Source organism: Gouania willdenowi, chromosome 9 (assembly GCF_900634775.1).
Source record: "Gouania willdenowi chromosome 9, fGouWil2.1, whole genome shotgun sequence".
Lineage (NCBI taxonomy): Eukaryota > Metazoa > Chordata > Actinopteri > Blenniiformes > Gobiesocidae > Gouania > Gouania willdenowi.
The window spans coordinates 38,760,801-38,783,226 of NC_041052.1; the positions used below are offsets into that span (position 1 = coordinate 38,760,801).

General features: G+C 40.5%; 1 protein-coding gene across 1 annotated transcript in view; it reads left to right on the top strand.

The window, feature by feature from the left end:
- Positions 1-22,426, top strand: part of setbp1 (SET binding protein 1) — a 64,450-nt gene that overhangs the window by 9,535 nt on the left and 32,489 nt on the right. Inside the window, exon 2 of the mRNA XM_028457578.1 lies at positions 7,375-7,963. Within this exon, the coding sequence (XP_028313379.1) occupies positions 7,532-7,963 (432 nt within the window). The 5' untranslated portion in view covers positions 7,375-7,531. The remainder of the gene's footprint in view (positions 1-7,374; positions 7,964-22,426) is intronic.

The window sequence follows — 22,426 nt, forward strand, 5'->3', positions numbered from 1 at the left end:
ATAGCGCAATAAAAAAGGGAATGGAAATACCTTAATATTGAAAAAAAAAAACACTCAAATGTAGCTAAAAAGTATTTAAGCTTTCATGAGAAGGAATTTCAGACGTTTCGAAATAAAAATGTTCCGCAAAACCACGATGGAAACACTTTTTCCGCACTTACACACATGACAAGACGTACTTGGTCACATGACCACTTCTCTGACCAAGACATGTCTTAGAATTATACTTAAAGCTTTTTAGTGCCACATTAGACAGCAAACAACAAAGGAATGTTATAAGGAGATTTGGACAACCATCTTCCTGCAGCGAAGTCTCGCAGGATGAGATTTCACAGGAGTTATAACTCGGCTCCTGCTCAAAACAACCTTAAATGATAACATGTTCAAAGGACAGTTATACTTTGTCGAAATTTTGAAAAACTGTAATGGAAACACAGCTACTGTCACAAATTTTCGTGCAAGTCAACACGACTTCTGCATCATTTTTGTGCTCCGGGACACGACTTTCAAACTCGTGTTTTAATTGGAAGTCATTTTGTGCAGATGCATTTTATCAGAACATTTCATTCATGGTTTGGTTTATGGTTGAAGTGATCAATGACATTGACAACAAATTTGCGTCGTGCTGATCGAAAAAAAATTGTCAAGCAGCAGAGAAACTAGTCGTTTCCTTCAGCAGGAAGAATATAAGGGAATCGTGTTGCCATTGACTCACTCAGTGCCAGCCCACAGAATATTTTGTACTATGACAATCTGAAATCTTGATTGTAGCTTGTTTTGTTTTTCCGTAATCAGCAGTTGAATAGAGCAAGTTTTTGCCAGTTTCAGAGCAAAAAGCTGAGAAAACAGTTTTTTTCTCAACTCTGACTTTGAAGCAATTTTTTTTGCTTTATTGAAAACTATAAAATCTGACATCGCACATACACTGTGCGATTTTTTTCAATCGTTGTACTCAGCTCCAGCTCAAACTGTGCGACTCAAACGCAGAGCCCGAATGTGCGCAGCTCATGATTCATGTTCTCACACTGTATGGACCGACACTTTGACACGATCTGACTGCTCACACTGTGCGTTCATACACGACACGTTGGAGTCTTGTTTCCGTAAATGCAACGTACAAATTAGAAGAAGAAGAAGAAGAGCACTGAAGCGTCGCCATTAAAACAGACAAAGAAGAAAAACCCGGAAGTGGAGAGACATTCGCAAATCTCAGCAAAAAGAGCTTTAAAAAAGAAAAGACAGCGACGTGATGGACCAGGAGCTGCTGGACAGACGTGGGCACTACAGTCCGTCAATTTTACAGCGCTCCTACGGTGTTCGCGCATGCGCAGTGTGAGCGTTTACGGTAAGCCGGTCCTTGGCACTGCTTCAACTGTGAGATACCCTCATGAGGAGCGACTGGATTTCAAACATGTTTGATTTCCTTACAACCTACGATTGCTGATCAGGAGCTGGTAGTGAGGTGTTAATCACTTCTCGTGACCCCATGTATACTACATGATGCACGACACGCGATCTAGCAGAGACTAGCACGATCCCACAAAATAGTTGCACAAGTCGAAAATCGGCTCAAAATGGGCCAAAAATCGCACAGTGTATGCCTGCCTTTAGTATGTGGTGCTTTGAGCTGCTGGATACTTTACAATGTCACTTCATAGCACCATAATTTCCCTCGTTCCTGCTTCTTCCTCCTTAGCTAATGGTAGCATCAGTGGCTAATCTATCATCTAAAGGTACGCTGCTGCCACCTTCAGGGCACCAGTTGTTTACTACAGCTTAGATATTGATGAGGGACCTCCGCCAGGGTGTATTCTAGTAATCTCCGTGATAAACGGAATTCACGAGTTTTCTCGTCAATGGCACTCAGCCTTTGGATTTGAAATGACGAATTATCTCGTCAATGGTACTGCGTGAGTTAAGAAAAAATGACGTAAAGTCATCATTTATGACAGTTTCATGAACTGCTGGCTCACATTTGTTGGATCATATGGATGAATCGGTGCATGTTTATCACATAGGCTACCAGTGTGATCTATGGTGTAGGTTCCCAAAGTGGGGTACGCAAATTGTCATGCGGGTACGTGAATAGAAATGAAAAAAAACAAGAATATAAATTGACCTGGAGTCAGGAGCCTCTATGCATTGCCATGTTTAGAAAAACATAAAATTCAGTCAAACATTGCAGAGTTCTGTGCATCCTTTCAACCTCAACCTTCTCATTAAAGTTGTAGCGAGTTGTATTTCACAGTTTTAGGATGATGAATGTATTACTGGTATATGTTCAATCAACAAATGCCAGTAGGTTAATTAATTAATTAATTAATTAATTATATAAAGTGAACAAGTGATCATTCTGAATAAGACGTTTTCTTGTGCTTATACAGATTAATATTGTTTTTTTTATTATATATAATTACTCAACAGGATAGGTAAAATTCAGAGACAAATTTCAATGTAGATAAACAATGTTTATGACATTACATTTTTATGTTTTTTAAGTGTGCAGGAGTAGGGGGTACATGGTTTAGGTTAAATGTCTGAAATGGTACGAGACTGTGGAAAGTTTGGGAACCACTGATTGATGGGAACTGGAGGAAAAGCAGAGGTGAAAGTAGTCATGTTACTGTAATTGAGTTGCTGTATATATAGCATAGTATATTTCTAAATCAGTAATTTTAAAAGAAGTAAACTAATTCATTACATTTCTACACCCAACTGAGTAAATACATTTTTTTTGTTTTAAAATGATCAACGGACATTGTGAAACTACTAATCAACGACTAAATCAAATGTATCGCATCAAAACAGCTTTGAATGCTGGTTATTTTCTCAGTTTTAGAGTTGATTAATGGAGCTATACTTTTTTTTTAAATTTATTTTGCATTAAATTACCTTTGTGGAAAATAAATTAAGTTTCAATTGTGGTAGATTTGGTCTATTCCTTTTTAGGTTTCTACATGAGATGTTTACTGTATGCAAGGGAACCGTGGCAAGATTTATTACCAAAAATAAACATGGGGGGTGAAAGTCACTTTTAGTTTGAAGACTATTTCATTGAGATACTTTTTACTTGCACATGATTATTTTATGTATGACTTAATTGTACTTGTACTTGAGTACAATTTCAATTAAGTAACAGCATTTCTAGTTGAGTAGGGATATATCAGTACTCTTTACACCTCTGGTATAAAAGGCTAACGTTCATCAGTAGGTTCTTGCATCCATGTGAAGGTGATACTTGGGGCATTTTTACAGGCTGTGTTTAACCTTGAATGTGCAGCAGCAGCAGCAGCAGCAGCAGCTGGAGGATATGCTGTGACACAAAGAGGAAAGGCTTCAGGATTGGTTTTGAGCAAACCACAACCCTGAGGCTTGTGCAACACAATGTGCTCCAATCAATGCACGATCTATCCTCTGCAGTCACAACTCTGGGCTCTTTGGACAGAAAAAAACCAGGCCTACATAACATTGGCGGAAAGGGGGTCAGAATGGAACGATGATGTGACTGTTTGTGGTGTGTTTGTAAGTCTTTTACACCAAGTGCACAGGTAGTGGTCTGGACTGGGTTCACATCAGTGTAAATGGAGTGGGACTGAACACAGTGTGTGTGAGGCAGCATTCCCCACTTCCAGCTCATTCATGCCTCATGTCATATTGACTGATGGGATTCCCTGGAGCTGCAGTGAGAAGTGTAGCCCAGTGTTTGCTTTGCTTGCTTTCTGTTTATATGCCTGTGTGTGTGTGTGTGTGTGTGTGTGTGTGTGTGTGTGTGTGTGTGTGTTAGGTGTGCAGTATCCACACCTTTCGTGCTATGATCCAAACAGAAATAGTGAATTCATGGTAGGGCTGAACGATTTTGGAAAATAATCTAATTGCGATTTTTTTCCCCCGCAATATTGCGATTGCGATTTAATATGCGATTATTTTTTCAAGGGCCTCTTGTCATGTATTTTTCATTGAACACAAGCAATAAATCAATCTGTTTCATAATGAACAATTTCAGATTTGTTTAAACTTTAAATAAATATAAAATGTACATTTTTTAAAACTTACAACAATAAAGCAAAGAAATCTGTGGCTTTACCTCTTCAACATATCTAACTAACTTCACGTTTCATGTGGACTGCACTTCTTAAACACTCTCTGAACTTAACAGGCCAGTACAAGACAGGACAAGAAAAAAAAAATTGCAGCTTTTGCGATTAGAAAATCACGGTTAATGATATCGTGATAATATCGCAAATGCAATTAAAATCGTTCAGCCCTAATCCATTGAGACAGGGTCGCCCAACATGGTCCCCAGGGAGCGGAAGAATGTGTATTTCTCTGTTATTTTGTGTGTTTTGGGGATTATTTCGTATTTTCTCTAATTTGAAGTGTTTTTGTTGTAGTTTTTTGTGGTTTTTGTTATTTTGTGTATCTTAGTTGTTAATGTGATCCACCTGAGAAAACCCTGCACTCTGTGTGAGTATGTGTGTCAGATCATGATGTGTAGTATACACACCTCTTGTGCTATGAACAGAAATAGTGAGTCCATAGAGACATGTTCCCCATAGAGCAGAAATAGCAGCGCGGTCGCAGAACCGTACACTGTCACAGCAACATTGTCATTTGGATGTGTAGCTATGCATGTTTTTTTTTTGTTTTTTAAATAAATCACGAGTGTAGCAATGCTGCTGAACGTGTGTGCGTAAAACAGCTCAGACGTAGTTTTTTCCAAACCACCTCGTAAACCACATCTGGGGAAATAATTTAGATTCCTTTCCTCCGTCTGCTGCCTTTGGGATTGTCTCCCTCGTTTTCTGCCCAGTAGAAGAAAAAAAAAGACAAACAGAAGTCAGTTGAGTTGAGTCGGTGTGTCCTGCGTCCCTCAGGCTTACTTTAGCTGGATTTCAGAGCAGAGAGAGAAATCTTCATTTCACGCTGATCACTGTCTGTGTGTCTGAGAGGCTGTGTGAGGATAGTGGGTAACAAAGGGAAAGTGAAGGAAACATGAGCTTGTTTATGGAAGGTTCTGAACGCAGATGAGAGAGCGGCAGCGTTTTTTTTTGCAGCTCTGGTAGATCCTCAGATTTTTATTTTCATTCTGTTCCAAGGTTTAACGATTTCCCTGTTTAGAAACTTCATTGCTTTTAAACTTCCTGAAATCATATCAAACATGATAAATAGGGTTCATATTCATAGAGTCAACTACTGTAATTAATTTGACATTTTATATGCTTCAGATTAGGGCTGGGAGGTATGACCAAAAATGTATAACACGATATTTTTCAAAATTCTAACGGTTTCACATCTTCACGGTATATGACGGTATTTTGCTTTTTTTCATGCATAATCAGGTGTTCACAGCATTTTCCACTGGTTGAGAGAGGAATTACTGCAGTATATTGACTTAGAATGGTCTATTTTACTGTTATGAGTGAATATTGTAGAATAAATCCACAATTGTAGTTATACAGCCCAATGGCTCTTTGCCACACTAGCTAAGCTTTAGCATTAGCTTGATTTCTAGCTTTAAATGTTGCATACTCAGTGGTGTGGTGGTTTCTTATGGTGAATAAGGTAACGTTTTGTTTGCAGCTCCACCAGGACTTATTTCTGCGTTACAGGAATTACAAACTGCGATTCTTTTTTTGTGTATTACTGCCGAACTGCCGACATGCTGAGCTAACCGTGCCTCCGTGTCCGTCTCCGAGTGTTGTTCTCCTGTAGCACAGGCATGCGCACGCAGGCACATGCTCACATGTAGCTTCAGAGCTTTCAAATGTATCTTTCTTATCTATTTACACGTATGATTTACACCATAACTAACATCAGAGCGCTACTGTTTGCCTTCCAATTTAGAAGTGCAATGTTGAAAAGGATCCGGTCTGAAACGCGGCGCAGCGTGGCGGTATATTAAAAATGCATATCATAACAAAAATATATACCGGTATTCGGTATGAACCGGTATACCGCCTAGCCTTACTTCAGATGGTTTTCAAAAAGGTATCTTCAACGTGTTCTTTATTATTGTAATTTCATGATCAAATCCAGCCCGTGGCCGCTTCTTGCTTTCTTTCTGCTGTAGTACTTCACATTGACTGATAGATGTTGCACAACCAACTTTGTGCAAGTAAACAGTGAAGAAGAATGGAGGGAATAGGAAAAAAGTGAAGAAGATTAACTCAACCTAAAGTTTCTAAAGCTTCAGAACTATTCAGCAAAAACAAGCACTGAAGTGTAAACTCTCAATCAGTAAAGCATGAAGGAGATCCGCGGACACCTGAAACAGAAACACAGCGTAGCTCCGGTTTGTACACGGACCGAGAGAGGAGTGACATCACTACTGCTGATATTTCCCCAATCTTTCATTTCTAATTACCTGCAAATGTGTTTGTTCGCCGACAGTCTTTCATCAGTGAGTTAGTGACGTACCTGCTTTGAAATATTACTAGTGTTTATTCTGAAAATTAAACTTCTTTAATTTATTAACAACTAGGTGATTTGGATAACATGAATTAGACACCTCTTAATGTGTAAGAGTTCTTTCAAACAAGATGTTATTATTTATTTGTTTGGTTTAAACCTCATTACCTCCACAACCTACAGGCAGGTTAGCTTCAGCTTTGTAAAGTTACTTATTTACACTCTTTGCTTACTATTATTACTACTTTGTTCAAGACAACTTGCACTTTAAGTTTGTGACATTTCATTTATTAATGATTGTTTTAAATATAACAACTACACTAAAAAATACGTGTTTTATGTCATTATTTTAATTCCTCTGCCTGGGTTTTCTCCAAGAATTTTCATTTCTCAATCTGAAAAACACAAAACGATTCAGCTCTGCATTCATTTTCAGTCACAGGATAACATGATAACACAAATCTTAACACGTAAATTTGAATGGGATTGGACATAAGTGTCACACTTTTCCACTGAGAAATGTTATGTAGATGCGGGATATTGTCCCAAAACATGCATGGCTAGAGGAGGTTGTCTTCTAAGCAAGAGGTTGGGGGTTCGATCCCAATCTATACCAATCTATGTGTCAAAGTGTCCTTGGGCAAGACACTAAACCCTAAATTGCTCCCAGTGGTTGACCAGTACCTTGCATGGCAGCTCAGTCCCATTGGTGTGTGAATGAGCTGATATTGTGAGACTACTTCCGTGTAGGGAGAGAGAGAAAAGAAACGTACCAGATTTATTTTTCGTGAATTCTTTTTGTTTTTTCCAGTAAATCGTAGGCCTTCCTCTGTGTACAGTATGTGTGGGTTTTCACCCTCTACAGACATGCAGTGATGCTAATGGTAGCAGACCGGGGTCGGTAACGGGATGCTTTGGCGATGCCTTGTTGTTTCTAACCATGTCCTTCACCTCCTCCTCCCACAGACTGTCCCTGGCTTCTCTGCGTTCATGTGGGACCGCCCACCCACCACCAGTAGCTGATTGACAACACGCATCCAGGCAGAAAGACCACTACTCTTGAACTTCCTGTTGGCTGAACAACCACTGCTTCCCCAAACCTGAAAGGCTGGTTGGAGCTTGGATGGAGTCAAGAGATCTGGTTGGCTTAGCCCGACCCAAAGAGGCGGACCTTCAAGGAGGCAGGGCGGGGCTGAATGAAGGGGACAGAGATGGAGTAGGGCCCGTTGGGTTAGTGCGCAGTGACAATGTGATTAACGGTACCATCAGTGAAGGGGAGGGGCCTGAGGAACAAGGGGAGGGGCTTATGGAAGAGCAGGAGTTCTCCATCAAGGAAGCGAGTTTCCAGGAAGGAAGTCTCAAACTGAAGATACAAACCACTAAGCGGGCCAAGAAGCCCCCGAAGAATCTGGAGAACTACATATGTCCTCCTGAGATCAGGATGACCATCAGACCCTCCAGCGGAGAGGCCAAAGGGGGGCGGCTAGCACGTGGAGGGGGGTCTGCAGCGGGGAGGGGCTCTAAAGATGAAGAGCGAGCCCCACCCAGAAAAAGGGTAAGTCACAGTTTCCACCGCATTCATGTTTTACAGGAGAGAGGGAACAGGTTGGGGTTTAGTTACTCTTTAAGTGTTGTTCGCTAAATTATGACACCTTTGGAGCTATGTTGGCATTTTTTGGCTGAGGTGGAGGGATCTAGTGGGGTTAGGGTTGGGGGTTAGGGTAACGAATGACACTTAAGGACAACCTTAATGACACCATAGTCATGCCAATGACAGGTGTCATGTCATAATAATGACAGCGTAATGTCAGCCAATGGTTTCTAGGTATTTAAAGTTTGCTCTGTGATTGAAACTGGACACAGTGACACACACACACACATACTGGAGCTGGGAATAGGGCTGACAGCTGGTGACCGCTGTCTCCATTTGTGGTCACACACACACTCACTCACACAGAGAGACCTCTCCTTCCCTCTCTGCTCTGCTGTAATGAAATCAGCCCATGTGGGTCCCTGCTTTCACTCTCCTCCTCCTCCAACACACCCTTTACACACCACACCGCTGTTTGTCGTGTGTGACACTGTGTATGTACGGGTCCTTGGGGGAATCTCATGTTTGCACTGTGTGTGTTGACCTACACAGTGTGTGTGTGTGTGTGTGTGTGTGTGTGTCCAAACCTGAATGCTATCTCCATGTCACTGAGCTCCGTTGGGCTCTCAGCGGTTTGATTCCATCACTCCATCATCAGACAATTTCTACTCAAAGTCAATAATGATAATGAGCTTTTAGAAATATTTATATTCAAGTCATGTAAATACATTCATATAAGCAGGGTCTCTGATTTTCTGTCTCAAAAATTCCGAAATTCCGTTTCAGGGTTTATCCATTTCTGCTTCAAGTTGCATTTTTTCCTTTTTTGTTTCATTTTCATCATCTTTCTCTGTTTAGATACTTTAGATACAGTGATGTACATCCTTTAGCCTCATTCAGAGGGACAGAGTTAAGAAGTTCTGTTTCCTCCCTTGTTATTCCACATTTAGTAAAAAATCAGCTCCAAACGGGACAGTTGGATTTTTCCCACATTGGCAGGTGACGTCACCTAACACGCCTCCTAGAATGTGAGCTCCTCCCTCTCCAACTATCTAACAGCTAAAACAAAGACTGCTGTTTAATAAAGAATATATATTATACTTTATTGGTGTTTGTGTACGGAAAGGAGGAGCTGCTGCTGCTCTGCTCCTGCAGCAAAGCGCACACACTTTTCCGACTCAAAATCACTGCACGTTGTTTGATTGCGTCACACGTTACTATTCGGCCTTGCATTTAATTCACAAAACTGAAGGCCGAATGATGCTGTTTTTGCAATATTCGGCCGAATATTCTGTGCATCCCTACTGCCAACCCTTAGCCACCCGTTTAACAGGAGAAATGTCATGAAAATGACATTATTTGTGAAATTACCACCATCGTAGTTTTAACTTCACATTTAGCACAAAAACTGGTTAAGTCGTGTGATTGGAGAGGCTTCTGTTGTGACGTGTCACCAGTAAGGGTGTAACAATTCATCCATTAGATCGATGACACGATTTATATTCCTATGATCCAACTACATTGATCTGTGTCCGGCAAGTTGGCCTTCCTGATGACGCTAATTGATCTAAAATAGTTTTAAAAGATAATCGATTGCATCGATACAAGAAAATAACACATTGGATTTTAGTACATATAAGGATGTGTTCTTTTTGTAATAAAGATGTTACTGTCTGTGGCGTCATTGCCACGCGCCAGCAGACAACAAACGTAGCATGGAGGAGAAGATACTAAACGAGAAATGAATTAATCACCTTTGGGGTCCAGTGTGTGGAAACACTTTGGTTTTAACACAGACAGAGATATTCTAAAGGACTGACTCCACCATAGACCACCGGAACCTTCTGACAGTGTTCACTGTAGCAGGAGCAGCAGCACATGCAGCGTTTGCTCGTTAGCATTAGCGCTGCAGAAGCTTCATGATAAACATAACGTTAAAATGAAAAGCAGCAGGTTCAACCACTTCTCATTTAACCTGAACAGAATTTGGTTGCATCAAATTTTTTTATATTGAAAAAACAAAGCAGAAGCGTCAGGTAAACCTCATTTTTATTGAAAATGAGAACAAAAAAATTAACATGCTGTTAATTTAAACTGAAGTGTTGGTTGAACTTTATTCAAATAAAATGTGAATACATTTGCCATTAAATGTTGTTTACTTGCTAGATTATGTCCATAGACAATTTATGTAGATGATTCCTTTATAGGAATCAACTGGAATCTATGAAACCTCACCTGCACTGCCCAGTATTCAGGTGACACTAGTTACATTATTATTTTGGCTAAAAAGTTACTGAATCGATTCAAATTGAATTGTTCTAAATTAACCATTAACAACCTTGAATCGAATCGGTAACAACGAATCGAAACCAATCGTTCTACCCTTAATCAGCATTGTTGCCTTGAAAAAGTAAACTACTGATTGCTGATTACCCCTTTAAAAAGTAACTTATTTAATTTACTGATTATTTGGTTCGTCATCATCCTAACTTGTCTTGTACCAGAACCTTTTCACATTTGAATGCAGGCATAACAATCTGAACCAAAAAAATGAAAACACACTTGAAGATGAAGCTCTGCACAGGATAACATGATCACGAGTCCAACTGTAACACGTATCGTGAGATTTTCAACAGGATTGTGGATTGAATTTGATATATTTGTTTGTTTGCGTCACTTGCTGGACATTCAATCACCGAGGCTATTTCCCAGTGAACAATAGTGTGTAAATGTGTGATATTGTCCCAAAACAGGCACGTGAGGTATTTTCACGTCATGTTGGGGCCCAATTTTAAATAAAGAGCGAAAATAGAAACAGGTCAGATTGATTTCTCAGTTTCAGAATGTGCTTTCAATTTTTTTTCATACATTTTTTGTGAATTCAGCTACAAACACTTCATATTGTGATTATTTTATAAACAATGGCCTTTAGAATTGTGGGTTATGTGTGTTTAGTTCTGCTAATACGAGTTTCTTTGTTCACTTTCTGAAGGATTTTTTTTTTTAATAATTGGAGTGTTTACTGTCAAATAAAAATATGCGGCTGCTGCTTTGTTGTGGGCAGTTAACAGTCATCTGCAGCCCAGCATTGCTGCTATTTTCACTGAGTGATGGGGATTTTGTGCACAAAGGAGAGCGTCTGACCTGCGTTCACCTCTGTGTAAACAAAGTTTGGAAATGACAAAGTTAGCTGCTCACGTTCCTCTGTGAGCTGAGGGAGATCTTGACGTTTGGGCTGCTCTTCCTAATCAAACGGCGCCGTCGATCATGGGGAAGCGCACGGCTTTGGTGTGATTGACAGAGGTTGTCATAGTGACAGGGGCAGCAAGCTGCTCCCTATTGAGGTTTGAGGAGGGCGGGGATGGGGAGGATGTGTTGGTGTTGATTCAGATCAGTTTCAATCAGCCCCTCCCCCTCCCTTCATCAGCCATCACCTGCCACCTCATGGTCGGACTGGAGGAGAGGAAGGGGTTAAAGTGAGTGGCTGGCCAGCTTCTTGTGCCTCTGCGTGTGTTTTGTGTGTTGCTGAGGTTAAATACTCTCTTTGTGGTGAATGTGTCAAGAGGAGCAGATGGACGGCTCCACGTCTGCACTTTCCCGCTCAAACCTCCCATCAGTACCCCCCCCCCCGCTATCCACACTCTGCTTCCTCGTGCCTTCCCACTTTTTAAGAGTTCTGTTTCCTCATTCTTTTATCCTTATCCTCCCTTTTTTCCTCCCTCCGTTGTCCTGAACCAGATGGTAGCGAGGGGCAGCAGCAGCAGCCGAGCAGAAGCCAGGGTGTGAGCGAGAGAGCGGGAGAGAAAAGGGGGTTGTGGAAAGAGGAGGAGGAGGAGGAGAAGAAGAAAGAAGGTGGGGGTCAGGCATATGGAGAGCCTGGTTAAGGGGCCCACTCACAGGGAAAGAGGGTATGTGCGTGTGGTAGCGCGGTGAATAGAGGAGGGGGAGATGCAGGATACAATAGAAACCCATTAAGACAGAGATTTGACTCTAATAGCCAGAGAAGGGCTGAAGCCGACAGGCAGACATGGAGGAAAAACCAACCCACAGTGTGTTTTTTACATGTTAATCATTTCCACTCACTGACAAAACCAAGAGCTCACGTCTCAAAGTTTACAGGACAAGTTAGTCCTATTAAAGGCTTTGAATCCACTTTTATTTCTACATCCAAACTGTGCCTGGGATGAAGGTTTGTGAGGGACTTTAACTGGACACAGAGACGTGTGATGAATGTGCAATTCTTATCTCTAGGCTCTAAGGCCCTGTTTACGTAACAACGTTTTGCTACTGTTTACGTTTTTGTTTCCAAAAAGTTCCGCATTGACACAGCAACGTTTTCAAAAGGATCTCTGTTCACACGTGACTGCGGGAAGCATCGAAAATGATTTAGTAAACATGCCAGGCCAATAGATGGCGGTATGATTATGCGATGAATGAAATAAGCGTGACCTGGCCCGTAGCCATCAGAATACGGCCCAAACCCAAAAAAAGCCGATCTCTCTTTAAGCCTGAAGCCATTGCTGCAGAACCTATGCAAATCAGTGCGTGGCGTTTCTTTAAAAACACATTTTGTTCTGTATACAACTATAAACATGACAAGCAGCTTCTTGTGATTCTACATCTCCTAACATCATTTAGTAATGCACCAGAGGACAGCCTCCATTCACCTCCTCAGCAAACATTTGTGCCTCTTTCTCGCACTAATCTAAACATCACCTGACCGTTCATTCACTCGTGCAGCGTCCAAGTCAGAATCTGTGTTAAAAAGAGAAATGAATCTCGGGTAAATATCTGCAGCTCTAAGTAAGAGTGCAGCACTGTGACTGTGGTCAGAATCTGGTCCAGATACTGTCCGTGAATAAATCAACACTTTGTTGTAGAAGTTCAGTTAAATTCCAAAGAGTGATGCACACCAACATGCCCGTGACACAGGAAGTGTTGGTTCCCTGTTTACATGTAGACGGAGATGGAAACGTTTTCAAAACCTTCCACTGGCCGTTTCTAAAAAGTTCACTTTTCAAGCACCAAAACACGGACAGACAAAACGCAACACAACTTTTGCTTTTTCATTTGAAAAGTTGAAAGCAACGAAACTTGAAAACAACCAGTCGAGGCAGATGGCTGCCACCTCTGAACCTGGTTCTGCTGGAGATTTATTCCTGTTAAAAGGGACTCATTCCTTCCCACTGTCACTAAATGCTTGTTCATGTGGATTTGTCGGTTTTTTTTTTTCCTTTTTATTACAAATTTTATATTTTGATGGTGCTTTGAGATGACTTTCGTTGTAATTTGCTGATCAATTTACAGGTCAACGGAACACTTTGATCTGTCACTTTGTTGTTGCTTTGTTTGTTTGTTTGTTGTTGTTGAGAAAACAATATACAAAAAAACAATAAATGTACACAAACAACAAAAAGATAGGGCAACAAAAACACAAAAAAACAAAACAACAAATAAAATTAACAATAACACAAAAAAATAACTCGAAGTGACTTGAAAAAAATAAAACTAAATAAGAAATGAAATAAACAAAAATACACAAAATGGCTTTAAAAACAGGAAGTGACAACACAATCACACAAAATTGACTCGAAAAACACAAAAATACCAAATAACTAATTTACACAAAAGAAAAGTAAATACACACAAAAACATACATAAAAACACACAAAAAAATCAACAAAAGCACACAGTGACAAAACATGGAAAAAAAGACAAAAATGACCAAAAAACAGACAAAAAATATTCAGAAAATTTAAAATGAAAGTCAAAACACACCAAATGTCTTCAAAAGTAAACAGAACCCTTTGCTGTTTGTTTCCTGTGCGATTAATGCTGTGATTCACCATAAATTTAAATGCTGACATAAATAAATGTTGATCATGTGACCCTTAGATCAAACACATTTTTGTGGCGCTGCTGTGATTAAAGTTTTGATGCTTCGTTACATGTACAGTTATGTGAAGAATGAGGCAAAAACCTTTAGATTAATGGTGTAAAAAGGTTCTTCAATCATTTATAAAGTGATGCTTATGAAGCCAATGGTTAATTTATTGACAGAAAACAACACAAACTCGTATTTATCTGTAGATGTTCATTCTTTGCATTCTTCCTGTGTTTGTTAACAAACCTTTTGCTGTGAACTTTTTGGATAATTAACTCATTGGTTCTAAAACAATCAATAAAGCAGTTTTAATAGAACACAATGTGAGCGATCAGTGATGCTGCATGGTTCAGTATCCAATGGGAGGCAGACGACCAGGAGAGTGAGTCAATGCTGTGTCAGGACACACACACACACACACACACACACATTAAGCAGATCTGATGGACTACCCTGCTCTGACATCACACACATGCTGAACATCCCCTCACACACACACAGCTCTTTGTTTGAGCCCGCTCGCCGTGTGTGTTTGGAAGATGAATATGGATCGGGTCCTGGGTCAACCGCTGCATCACTCCGACCATCACACACACACACACACATACACACACAGTAAGCGCTCTGATGCCTTCACATGGGGCAGCAGATGCTAGTTCAAGTTCCATCCCTGTCGTTCTCATTCACAAACGCACACACACACACACGCACAGACATCATGGTGAGCAGTGATTGCAGTTAGTGAGTGTTTTCCTGGTTATCGGTCCACTTCCCTGGACGTGCCAAATGTGGCTCTTAATCCATTCCACTATCTGTGAGCAGAGATAAGACAGAGCTTTTCCAGCAGTCCAGCACTGGCTCTGTGTGTGTGTGTGTGTGTGTGTGTTTAGAGCTGCATCTGAAAGCTAGACACACACTTATCTTGTCCTAACAGCCTCTCTGTGTGTGGTGGTCTTCTTGGCACTCCGTGTGTGTGTGTGTGTGTGTGTGTGTGTGTGTACTATTAGTAGTGTTTGGGATTAATTTGTGTTAATCGGGTGCATTCACAAGAAAATTAATGCTCCTGCAGCTACTACACTAATGTGCGTGTGTGTATGTGTGTGTGTGTGTGTGTAGGTGATAAGGTAGTGAGCCTGGCTGAGATGGCGTTTGGTGACCTGAGGGACTTGATGAGCTCATAAAAGAGAAGCGTGCATGTGTGTGTATGTCTGTGCGTGCATTTATATGTCTGTGTGTATGTGTGTGTGTTTGTGTGTATGTGTGTGTGTGTATTAATAAAAGTAATACTGATTTGATTTGATGAAATCAGTTGTTCTGTTCCAAGCTCTGTGTGTGTGTGTGTGTGTGTGTGTGTGTGTGTGTGTGTGTTTTTTTTTGCGTGTCCTAGGTATGCAGTCTTTGAGGGTATGAACTGGGAATGCTTTAAGGGGCGTTTCCCTGTGGTGGGTGGGGGGATGGGAGACACAAATGTGTGCGTGTGTGTGTGTGCGTGTGCATGTGTGTGTGTCGAACGCTGGGGAGGGGTGAGTGATTTAGCACCACTGAAACACCAGCTGTCCATCTGCGTCTGACCCCCATGCGCGCCCCGCACACACTTGAAACATACACCGACACCCTCACTTACACACACGTGCACACACACACGTGCACGTCTTATCTCACCTCTGATCTGCCCCCGTGTGTCTCGCAAATCTTAAGAAAGTCCAGACAAAACACAATCTGTTCAGATTTACTCACACACACACACAAAAAAACAGCAAAAATACACAAAATAATTCCAAAAAACATACAAATGAAAACATTAAACAGCAGAAATGCACAAAAAACGGCAAATCTACACAAAATGACTCCAAAAACAAACAAAATGACTGAATAATACACAAAACAACAGCAAAAATACACAACATGACTCTAAAAACACGCAAGATGACTTTACTACATGGATAACTGAAAAATATACTAAACAACATAAGAAAAATACACAAAAATGACTCTAGAGACATGCAAAATCATTCGCAACACGCACAAAAAAATGTATGGAATGACAGAAGAATATATACACTGATCCCCATTCATTGAACAGAAACTCCACACTTTAATATATACTATTAATATACATTTTGTCACTGTTTGGATACATCCTGCTTCACAATAAGAGTTAAAAAAATATAAAATGTAGATTTACATCAAAAATACACACAAAACACAACACGAATCTCCTGTATCAGCTGCTGTAGTGTAGCAAATCCACAATGAGTGACTGCACACACACACACGCACACGCACACGCACACGCACACGCACACGCACACGCACACGCACACGCACACGCACACGCACACGCACACGCACACGCACACGCACACACACACACACACACACACACACACACACACACACACACACACACACACACACACAATGGTTCAGATATCATCAACGCTTTTTTGAAAGTCCTGCAGGGTCAAAGTTCATCTCCTCTTGTACCACTTTTTTTGCACCTTTGTGCTGCATGTGTGTCTGTGCGCGCACGTGTGTACATGTGTGTGTGTTGTTTGTGCGAGTGGGTCAGGGTTGAGACAACTGGAGTCTGGCCTTTGCTTTCTTCCCCTAGGGCTGGATTAGGCATCTGTGTGCATGCTTGTGTGTTGCTGTGTGCGGTGTCTATGCTTGTGTGTGTGTGTTTGTGTGTGTGTATTGACCATTTGCTCGGAGGTGTAGCTAATTTCTAAATCGGACACACACATACCGTCTCCTGAATCCTGAGCCAAAGGTCAAGCCCTATTCACTCCTTATTGTGTCGGTCCCAGTGGGCTGCTGTTCTTCTTCAGGCAGATGCAGGCAGACAATAAGAGCAGGCTTGGTCTGAGACGCAATGTGATCAAGACTTAAAGCTCCTTCTTTATATGGCCTCTGATTTTCTATGATTGCAGAAAACACACGAAAAATACAGAATTCAATTCCTTAAATAGAAATGGAAATATTATTGATATTATTATTACTTTTTACAACAAAATCCAGCAGAAATTGCAATCCAACACTGAATATATCCTCACATGCATATTTTGGGACAACATCACACATTTACACACAATTTGTCTTCGTAAACGGGTGAACAGAGAGACGTAAATGTCGATTCTCACACAAATCTGACATAATATTACATAACATGATTAACTCCGCCTTTAAATGTAGATGTCTATATGACACACAGACTAAACCCACACCCACACATTTTCACCATGTTTTTCATGGGCGAATGTGAGCTTTAGCAAGTGTAGCTAACGTCAAATCTCACACAAAATCTGGCGTGTTCTCAGTGCGTGCTTGTGGTAATTATGAATCTAATGACAATATGGTTAAAGCTGCTGAAGACAATAATGTTTCATTAGATACAAAACAGTGTGTAGGCCTCATAGATCAATAAATCAAAGATTGTTTGCTTAAAAAAAGATGGAAAAGGTTGAATTTTCCAATAGAAAGCTTGTTTTGATCTCCACTTCAAACATTGTCGGAAAGGTTTGGTGCAATGCATTGTGGGATGTGGAGTCCTGTAGACAAATGCATAGAAGAGTTTTTACTTCATTCTTACTGTGATTTCTTGTGTTTTACCCAAAAAACTCTAAGAATGTAACTTCCCAACACATTTCTGGTGTTTTCATCTGAAGTTGTTATATATCACTGGAAATACTGGGAACCAACTAGAACAAAAATAGAATGAAGCCAGTCCTCCTTGTCTAGAGAAGAATCACAAGAAATCACTCCACGTCCCACAATGCAATGCACCAAACCTTTCCAACAACATCAGTAAAGTGAGTGTTTACAGTGGAGATAAAACGAAACTTTTTAGCAACAATATCAATCTTTTACATCATTTGTTGTAACACTGTGTCTTTATCTGAAGATCTATTGATCGATCAGCTTTATTTTCATTATTCGGGTTAACCATGTTTGTCACAGTTTCAGGAAGTTTAGTAGCCTCTAATGAGTTTGATGAGGGAAACATGATGAAACGTCTGCCTCTGTCGTTAGTTAAAGGTTTGTAGATGATGTTAAGCTGGAGTCCGAATGTATCAATGAAGTCTGTTTGCAACTTGTGGCCACAGGGCCACATGCGGCCCTCAATCTATTTTCGTGTGGCCTTCAAAGTAACCAAACAAAAAATTAAATATATCCATATCGCCCAGCCCTATAATGTAGCCTTGTTGTGTTACCTAATGCTACCTACTAGCGTCGTATTTTGTCAAACTTTGCTCCAGATTGACATATTTGCTTCTTTGCTGAAATGTTTAAGGGGATATAATTGCATGTGAATGTGGAATATTGTGCGAAATAGGGGTGGGCAATATGGGAAAAATATCATATCAGGATTTTTTCTTTGTGAAATCACAATCACGATTTTATCACGATTTTTTTCATTCAAATAATTTAGACTATTTTAAAGTTATTTACCAATAAAACAAACCAAATCACCTTCTTAAAATCATCACCCTAAATGGAAAAAAGGAATAAAAGATAATTTAGGACAAGGTAATTATCTTTTTTAATTTTTTTTAATTTTATTGTATGTAAGCACATCATCAAACTGGTTCCTAGTACAATTAACATCAAACAAAGTATTTTTACTTTGTTTAGCTAAAGTGGTGTAGCATTAGCATTAGCATCACTTGCTACATAACAAGGCAGCATATCAATCAGTGATTTCTATTTGTTATTGAGGTAACACACTCATATTAATAAAATCCTACTTTAAGCAGTGTTTGAACGCCTAATTTCACACAGTTTAGACAATCATATCCTTTACAAGATAAAACGTTACTGCTTTGGTTACATTAGGCCTGGATGATATGGACCAATATTCATATCAATATATTTTTCCTCACAATGGCAATAGGTGATATAAACTCCATTTATTATTATTTTTTATTTTTTTCAGTAGTTTTACAAGAAAAACAATAATGGGTCAAAGTCAGTGGATAAAAATGCCACAAAGACTCTTTTATTAATCATTAGCAGCACAATAACAACATTTTGTGTCACTTATGACTTCTTCCTTAATTCAGGCATAAATGTGATTAAATTGTGTAGTGTTGCTTTTTTCAGGGCAGCTCTGAGTTGATGAAAGTAGTTTTTAAAGTAAATGACATTCAGGACACTGTCTCTTTAAGAATGTGGAAACAGCCTCGTTAGCTACAGCAGCAGATCTCTGCTACAGCGCAGCGACAGAGAGTTAGTTAGAGAAGAGAAACACATGCAGTGTTTTCTCAAACATATTTCAGTGCTTCAACACTCAGAACTGATGGAGTTTAACAGACAGACAGACATCTGCACTGAGCCTCTGACAGACAGTCGCTAACACGGAGGAAGCAGCACAGCTAACTCTGTGTCCGTGCACTGGTGGGGAGGGGGAGCGGAGCGTACTTCTGCTCTGTTTAAGCGCTTAATAATCTATAATGTCTGTTATGCTGACATGTTGACTAGCAAATGGTGTGATTTTGCAGAGAAAAAAAACCATTGGATGTTCTGTGTATGGACGACAGACAAATGACGCAGACACGGCACCGCAAGGGTTAAAATGTGAACTACAGACGGTTCTACGATCTCCGTGATTTGGGAGATTGTTGTCATGTTGAAATCCATAACGATCTAATATCATCAGATCTCACACGCTTAGTCCGAAAACATACATAATGTAATGTAATTTCAGCTTTAGTTATTATTATTATTTATTATTTATCATCATCAAAACTTTATTTCGGACACATACAAGGTCCATAGCAAACACAACTGACATATCAACAAATAAGACATTAATAATAAGAATGTAAAATAACAATAATGATAATGTTATTTCCATTTTAGGATTTTAAATCATTAATTTAATTAATTTAATTATCCGTTTTTCTATGAAATTCAGAAGTATTATGAATTTTTAATGTAGTATCTCTGCAATTTGTTTTTCTTTCACTTTAACGTAACAACACTTTGAAGTACTTTTGGTAACTTCCACTGAAAATGTTCTCGTAATACTTTTTCTACACTTAAAGTAACTGAAACGAGTGGTATGGATAAACACCTTTGGTTGTATGTTAGGTGAAATTTAGGCACCTAACTAAGGGTTAGAGGCGGAGCTTTTTAACAGACCATCAGTAGCTGTGTTTCCATTGCATTTTTACGCAAATTAAAAGCGATATTTTTGAAATTTTAACAACAGCGCTTTGAACGTGTTTCCATTGAAGGTTGTTTTGAGCTGGAATCTCTCGGGAAATCTCATCCCGTGAGACTTCGCTGCAGGAAGTTGGACGATCAAAACCTCCTTATAACACAATTAGCTTTTTAAGTATATTGCAAAGATATGTCTCGGTCTCCTCCTCTATTCACACGTACCACGTCATGTTTTCTCAGAGAGAAGTAGTCATGTGACCAGATACGTCACATTCTGTGACGTGTAATTGCAGAAAAAGTGTTTCTATTGAGCTTTTACCATACATTTCAATATCGAAACGTGTGGAAAAACCTCTTCATGAAAGCATAAACACTTTTTTGCGATATTGGAGTGTTTTTTCAAAATTCATTACCAGTTTTTATTGCACTATTTAGTTTATTTTGCATTTCCAAGGGTAATGGAAACGCAGCTAGTGTAATAGTTGGATTACATTTAAATAACACTGCATGTAACGCACAGGTTATGGAAGTAAAAAAAAAAGATGAAAGTTGTTCTGCTGTTTATTTAGCTGGTTGTCTCCTCTGGATGTCATCATGAATAAATAATATAAATGTGTCTGTCTGTCTGTCTGTCGTCCTGTCCGTCCCTCGGGACGGCTCAGACCAAACAAACAGCTGTGTTTAATAAGCGAAGGATAACCACAAGGGTCGTCTGTTTACGGCTCCATTTCAGCGTCCGTGCATGCTCACACACTCACTTTTACCTGCCCTGTTGGCTTGTGTTTTTGACCCCCCCCGTGTGCATGCCCCTGCTCTGAGTTGTGCTCGCTTGTTCTCAGAGCGAGAGGAATGCCACGCCGTGTGACCTCTCACCTACAGCGAGGCGGGGCGCTGCTTTAGACAAGGGAACGAGGGGGCAGCTGCAGTCATGTGCCCAGGCCTGCAAAGAGCCGCACACACACACACACACACACACACATGCCACTCCAGCATAGTTTTGTGTGTTACAACTTGGACTGGGTCCCCTCTTGGGCCGCCTCTCTTCGCTAATTGGCTGAGAACGTCCAGGATGCTGTACTTTAGATCACATTCTGTGTGTGTGTGTGTGTGTGTGTGTGTGTGTGTGTGTGTGTGTGTGTGTGTGCGTGCGTGCGTGCGTGCACACACGAGTGGAGTGCAGCCCTACACAAAGGCATTATTGTTAGTGCGCGGGGGCCTGAGGGGAGGCTGACCGTCTGATTGGTTAAGACTATTATGTCTCACTTTGGCCATTCTCGCTGTCACTGAGGAGGTCATTACAGCAGCGCTCTGACTCTTTCCCGCCTCCCCCTACCCACTCTCACACACAACAAACCGGGGATCATCTGAGGACCTCTGAAACATACTCAGGCCCTGTCCCCATGGAGACGGGTTATCTAAACGGTCAATCGTCCACACGGCAATGAGGATTTGGAAGTCGAATACGATAACCAATGAAAACGGGTCCCAGAGTGGGACAACGTATACGCATACTGTGCAAACAATGACGCCATAGCCCCACCTCTCACTTAACACGCATGTGCGACCCCCCCACAACAACAACAGTCATAATAACAAAGCAGCAGCTCTACTTTGTCAACCGTCCACAAGCAAATCTCCTGTCATGTCTTTGTCTCCATCTCTTTCTTCTTTTATTTTGTATGTCCTGTTTTTTCCTAACATGAGTTTTATGTGCCACCTCGGGTGTCTCCTTCTCCTTCTTCTGTATTTACGGCAGAGTGGACGCCACACGATGTACTATTACTCCCCTTCACTGGTCTTTATTGTAACAACTAGATCCTCCCGTATGTTCCAGTGTCATGCAGGAACAACAACACAGCCTTAAAAATCATCTGGTGGTTCTCTTTATGACCAAATAAAGAAAAAATAGAAAAAACCTCAACTCTTAATCCAGACATTGGTAACAGAGGGCGCCTTTTTCTGGGCGTCTTCTTCCCTGTTTCTGTCTATTTCTGTGGCAGCGTTACAGCGCCACATAGAGGCCTGTAATGTTGACAACAGTGTTTTTCACCTTTTTGTGTCATTTTATGGGACAACGCTTTTCGTTTTGTCTCCATGTGGATGGGGCCTCGGATTTTCCGTTTCATCCTTTCCCTGTTCAGACTTTACTACTGTTAAACTACCTGAGAGAAATGTGACATAGGCTGTAATGTAAATGCCATACTAATGAACTACTCATACTAAGTCTGAAAATTAGTATGTAGTGCGTTCACTTTAAATAGTATGAAAAGATTAAGTACGCGAGAAATACCCGGATGTACGTATATGGGGACATTTTTAAGTGTGCACGGTGGCCACACTAGTTTAACACTAGTTTACATGCACAATTGGGGATTTTT